General features: G+C 51.3%; 1 protein-coding gene across 1 annotated transcript in view; it reads right to left on the bottom strand.

Annotated features, from left to right (window-relative positions):
• Nucleotides 1-2203, bottom strand: part of Kiaa2013 (KIAA2013 ortholog) — a 6908-nt gene extending 4705 nt beyond the window's left edge. Inside the window, exon 1 of the mRNA XM_005353741.2 lies at nucleotides 1011-2203. Coding sequence (XP_005353798.1) covers nucleotides 1011-2043 — 1033 coding nt within the window. The 5' untranslated portion in view covers nucleotides 2044-2203. The remainder of the gene's footprint in view (nucleotides 1-1010) is intronic.
• Between the last annotated feature and the right edge of the window lie 4174 nt (nucleotides 2204-6377).

The following is a 6377-nucleotide window of genomic DNA, read 5'->3' on the forward strand; positions in this document are numbered from 1 at the left end:
TCTTCCACACCCACAGCTCCTCACTCTCTTCCACACCCACAGCTCCTCACTCTCTTCCACACCCACAGCTCCTCACTCTCTTCCACACCCACAGCACTTTCCAGTCTAGTTCTTACTCAAAACGTTCTGTTCCGTCCCCTCTTCCTCCTGACCCAGGCGAACACTGTGCAAACAAGAATTCGTTTGCTAACTTGTCCAACAGCCTATGGCAAAAGTACCGGTTGAATGAACTAAACTCTTTCTGCACAATCTTACACATGGGTGCTGATAAGCCAAAACTCAGTACTATGGATAGCAATATTTTTTTTGTGTGTGGGGGGGGTCCTCTATGTAGCTCTGACTATCCTGGGACTTGCTCTGTAGACCAGGCTGGCCTAGAACTCACAGAGCTCCACCTGCCTCTGCCTCCTGAGTGCTGAGGATTGCATTTTCTTTAACAGATGACAAGAAAGGGTTTCATTCGCAAATAAGACTTTAAAAAAAATAAAAGAAAGGAAGAAAGAAAGTTCTCATTAAGTACACACACTCCAGCCGGCTGGAAGAAGCCTCCAGCGTTCTGGTAATAGCTGCAGCCACAATGTCAAGATGAAGATCAAAGGTTAGAAGCTGAGGCCAGGTCCAGGCAGGTTGTGGGGGCCCAAGCAGAGTGTCTGGGGGAGTGGGGTCTCCCTGGTGGTTTATTCTTTACAAACTGACCCCGTTCCCATACAAAACAAAACCCTCCACCTGCTCACGTCAGATCTCAAGGCCTAGAACAGAATAAAAGTGAACCTTAACACTCAGATTTTCATTAAAACCCCATAACATATACTGTTTTACTCAGAAAGCTAAGACCACAGAAATGAGGTCATACAGCTTCAAAGTGGTCATGAGCGATTCAACCCTTTCACATCAAGCCCAAGTTCCAACCCTCGGTGTGAGCGCTGCTGGGCACGGAGAATGTCTCTAACGTGGACCACAGGGATACCTGTGCAAGTGGAGACGGCACCGCGCCCCCACCAAGGCCTCACCTGGGCTGAATAGCTGGGCCCAGAGGTGCTGGTGATCCTGAAGCAGCTCCGAGGCTGGCATCTCCAACAGCTCCAGCATTTCCTTCCTTGCCAAGTCCTGCAGCGCCTTGAGCTCCTTGGTTCCTTTGCTTTTGAGTACCTGAGGGTGGATGGGACCAGAGACATGCACCACCCACAGCACCGTCTCATCCAGCTGGGTCTTGGGAGCCACCTGGAGCCGGTTCACTAACTTCTTAGAGGCCACGACGACCAGGTGCACTGGCCCCGATGGACTGACTGAGGAGTGGCCCGAGGAGAGAAGAAATTGATGATCCCCGACCTTCTCCAGAGTGCTGGTGAAGGACTTGGCAGGGGGGCCCGCGGTAGGCCCCACAGTCTGCAACGCGGCCACACGCTCCGTGGGATTGCTGAGCTGGATGCGCTGCAGATAGACATGGGGTCGGCCTCGGTGTGCCAGGAAGTCCTCCTGCAGTAGCACGCAGTCACGGCCTGACCCCGCGGAGAGCCCGGAGGCCGAGGCGGGTCCGCCGACCCCAGCGGCAGGGCCTGAGCCTGGGGTCCCCAGCTGCAGGCAGCGCACTCGGCGCAGCAGACCCTCCCGTAGCAGCAGCACCGCCTCTCCAGCCTCAGCCAGCACATTCAGAGGGCGCAGCTGCACGAAGGGCACGAAGTCCGGGGCCACCGCAGGCTCCCGCTCCCCGGGCGTCACCCACAGCCGATTGGAGGCGACGTCCAGGGCCAGAAAACCGTTGGCAACCAGGGCTGGCACCCCGGGGCCCAGCGGCACCGCCTCGCCGCGATCACGCAGGCCGCGCCACGCGCGGGTGGCCGCCTCCAGACAGGCGGACGGCTCCGCGGCGCCCGGCTCGCTGCGGGACCAGGACGGCAAGCGAAGGCCGCCCGCCGCCCTCCGTGCTCCGGAGCTCCCGAACCACAGGAGCAGCAGCAGGAGGCCGAGCAGGCAGAGGAGGCGGCGGGCCCAGCTGCTCGACAGCAGCCCTGGCAGCCCCTTCAGGCGCTGCTGCAGCCACATCGGGCCCGCCGCCCAGCCCACCCGCCCGGCCGCCGCCGCTCACTCACTGGCCCGCGTCGCCGCGCCCACCTCGACGCCCGCCACAGGCGCCCCGGCAGCTACCGCCACCGCTTCCTCCTTCTTCTAGGTTGCGTCCCAGCCGTCAAACGACGCCAGCCCGTAAAGCGTCGCCGAGTTTTTTTGCGACAGAGGGAAAATCGGCCGGGGGCGGGATTTGGAGGAGAGGTGGAGTCTCTTTGGGGGCGTGGTCAGGGCTCGGTGTCGGGGTGTTGTGGAGGGAAGGCATTTGGAGAGCTTAGGGTTGGGCTGGCGTCCAAATATCCCGTTTAAAAAAAAAAGAAAGAAAGAAAGAGGAAAAAGAAAAGAAAATCACAGAGCAAGTCAAACTCAACATGTGTTGCGCCTCGTTTGCTACTGATGGTTTCAACAGCCCTAAAGTTGAAAAAATAAAAACGTACTGTTTCTGTAAAACTATTTCTGGACGAAGAAAAGGCATAGGGGTAAATGGAAGTAAGGAAGAGAGGAAAGGAGCCGGGGAGGAATAAAGGAAATGGAGGGAGGCGGAAAGGAAGGGGAGGAAAGGAAGAGTAGAGAGGGAAAATTAATTTCCTAGGAAATATTTTGTCAATATTTTCAAATTTTCAAATCTGTCTGGCTGAGAATGCACCAGAGTGAGACATAAGTCCAGCCCAGGCCTGCCTGTCTCTTGAGCACACCGACTCGTTTTCTTGATGTCAATCCTAAGTAACTCATTAAATAACACAAAACATTAAGATCTCATCCTTTATCAAGGCCTGCAGCGTCCATCTGGGGAAAAAGTCAGCTAGACACTCTGACAGAAGACAGAAGACAATGGGCAATTGTTTCCACTTTGGATTCTGGTCAGTTCAGACCCAGACAGGCAGTTGCGGATTCGCAGCTGACAGTCATTTGAGGTGGTTAAGCAGACAGAAAACGTGAGCCAGTGTCCCATTGGAAGAGTGCTCATCCTGTTTTGATTGCATTTAACTATTTTTGTTTATTTATCTTTGAGGCAGGATCCCTCCAGTGTTCAAACAACTCCTGGGCCTAAGGGATCCTCCTCTTTTCTTAGACGCTAGGATTAAAGGCGTGCAAATTGCCACCAAGCGTGATGAGTTGAGTTCTGTACCGAGGGCCTGCGGGCCTGCGTGGCCGAAGGAGAGAACTGACTCCTTCAAGTTGGCTTCTGACCTGCACATGCGCAGTGTGGTGTGTCCAAGTCAGAGGGTGGTGTGGGATCCCTGGAGTTGGAGTTACAGGCGCCTGTGAGCTGCCTGATGTGGGGTGCAAGCCTCTTACCCGCCGAACCATCCCTCCAACCCCTTTTTAATTTTCAGAAAAGATATCATTATTGTGTGTGTGCACGTGCATGCAGGTGAACATGATATATGTATGTTTGGATATGCGTACTACATGAGGTCTGAGAACAATTCTAGGAGGCCAGTTCTTTACATGAGTTCCAGGGGGAGCATTTAGGTTGCCAGGCTTTTGAAGCAAGCACCTTTACCTATTGGGCCATCTTGCCTACCCTCCATCCTGATTTTGAAACAGTTACTAAGCCAGAGCTCATTGATTCCGCTAGACCACCTGGCCTGCAAGCCCCAGACAGCCTGTGGTCTCTACCTGCCAGTGCTGGAATTTCAGTGCCCAGCATTGAGCTTAGCTCTCAATGAGTAACTGGAGATCAAATTCAGGCCCTCTGCTGAGCCACTATCCCAGCCCGTGAGTATTTTTGCTGCAAACACTGGTGTAATCGAAATATGTCTCGGCCTACTTCTGTGCATGTTTCTTGGGAAGCAGTTCATCAAGACAGATTTCTAGGTCGAAGGCTTATTTATTACATGTGCTCCTAACTCCGTGCCATCTTTAAATACCCCAAGACATGGCCATGGGAGTGCCCAGAGGCAAGAGTCAGCCACATAGCCACAGCAAGGCCACGGGACCATGATGGGTTTTACTCTTGACCTGACTTCTGTTAGCAAGTCAACTAACCTTCACAGGCTTCAGTGTCTCTACCTATAAAATAGGTATTATACTACAAAATAGGCTTGTTCTGAAGACTTACACTGGGCAAGTGCTTGAAGCTTTAACACACTTGTCTGGCTCATATGAATTATTCAGTATTCAGCTTAGAGTCATTTTCCCTTCTGAGGTCCCAGTCCTGGTGCAACTGGTTTCCAGGACATTCTCCATCCAGTCTTTCTGCCTACAGATAAATATATGTATTGTTTTTTTTTAGCCAGAAATTGCATCATAAATAAAATCTTTATTTGCCTGTTATTTGTTCTACTTAAAGGAGAAGCTGAGAAAATTCTAGTGTTCTAATGGGCCTAATTCCAGTGGGAAATGACAGCCCATCAAACACCTCAAAGTATGGTCATCCCACTGAAGCTGTGGCTCCTCCCCAGACCAACAAAGGAAATTGGGGACACACACACACACACACCTTCCCCCATCCTGCAGTTGTCCAGCACCTTCCTAATAAAGTGGCATCCTGCGCCTTTAACAGTCCAAAGCACGCATAGCACGTACTAGAAATATTAGAAGCAACATCTGGACAGCAGCCACCACCTCTGCTTAAAGAGACAGGCCATCCTGGACGATGCTTGGACCAGGTTCAAGTTCTAGCCATTTGGTGAAATAAACAGGAAGCAGATACCAAGAGAATGAAGCAAAGCTCTGTGAGAGGGAATTCTTCCTCCTGAAGAGGCAGGCAGTCTCTAAAACCGATCCCTCATCTAAGTCAGACTCTGGAGACGGCCCAGGAATGTTTTCTGTCTAGGGTATATCACTGTTGAGTGTCTCCTTGGACTCTGGGAACTGTCCGGTGCTTCCTTACTGTGGCCCAACATCAGGTGTGTGATGCCAAGCAGATGCTTCTCTGAGCCTCAGTTTCTCATTTTGCCAACAGAAGCAAAAACTAGAAAGTAGAAAGGCAGTTATGAGCATGAAGTGAGAGCCTTAAAAATGAACCAGTTGGACTGGGCAGTGCTAGCAAGCTCCTTAATCCCAGCACTCCGGAGGCAGAGGCAGGCAGGTCTCTGAGTTCGAGGCCAGCCAGGTCTACAGAGTGAGTTCCAGAACAGCCAGGACTACACAGAGTACACAGAGAAACCCTGTCTAAAAATAAACTAAGCCCTCCCCCTATCCCCGTGTCTGTGAAAAAAAAAAAGAGCCAGTCAACAAAGGTTGACTGTTTCTTCCTTCCTTAGCCCTTGCTTTTCCTCTTCTAAGGGTTTGGAATCTCAGTCTGCAGTCTTCTGAGTCCAAAACAGCCGGTGGATACTTGGCACCAAGTCCTGTCCCAGCTGCAGCAGCTCCCAACCCTGGGTCCCTGCGAGGAAGTAAATGTTCTAGATTCTGCCGAGGCCTCTTCCTCGTCTTGTGGCCTTGAGCTTGCTGCTGGGCAGTCCTGAGTCTCACTTCTACTGTATGAGGGAGTCAACCTCTGTATAGCAAACCTCTGCCATTTTCTGCCTGTTCTCATCTTCTCGACCTCAACTGTACAAATATGGTACATCTTTCTCCAGAAGGAAAGGAAAGGAAAAAAAAAACAAGAACTATCCAGAAATAATATGACATAGCGATGCTGTGTAAATATTATACATTTTATATCACAACCTAGAAATAATCATTGCAAACATTTGTATGTAATTTTCTTTTTTTTGGGGGGACGTGTTGTTTTGAGATAGGGTCTCATACAGTTCACGCTGGCCTCAACTAGCTATATGGCTGAGCACGCCTTGAACTCCTGATCCTGCTTCCACCTCCTGAGTGCTGGGATTCCAGCTTGGTCATGACGCCTCTCCCTTCCTATCCCTTTTCCTCTGACAGAGTCTGGCTGTGCATCTGAGGCTGGCTTTGGTTCTCCTCCCTCCACCTCCTGGGTACTAGGATTTAGGCATATCTCACCCCACTCCAGCCAGCATTGTTTTTACCTGTCCACGAGAAGATTCTGATTTTAACAAGTGAGCCTTACTGAAGAGACAGCCTTTCCCACTTAGAATCCTGAAGATTCGTGTTTCCTTGCTGACACAGCAGCACCGGTGAAAGATCTCTGCTCCCCAACTCCCTGACTCCCTCAAGCGCCTTCCCCACAATTCTGCCCTAGAGTTTAATCTGAGAAAAGGAGGCTCCAGGGTCCCTGTTTGAGCTCTCTTCCACAGCTGGGCAGGATTTGGTCCAGATGTGGATGTGTGTGGCTGACATCTGAACCAGAAGCCCTTGCTCTGGAAATATTTGATGGATTTTTACTTTGGTTGTCTGTGAAAATGCCTTGAAAAATTTCACTCCACCCATCCACTCACCCACCC

The sequence above is a fragment of the Microtus ochrogaster genome, chromosome 10 (genome assembly GCF_000317375.1).
Source record: "Microtus ochrogaster isolate Prairie Vole_2 chromosome 10, MicOch1.0, whole genome shotgun sequence".
In the NCBI taxonomy this organism is placed as follows: domain Eukaryota; kingdom Metazoa; phylum Chordata; class Mammalia; order Rodentia; family Cricetidae; genus Microtus; species Microtus ochrogaster.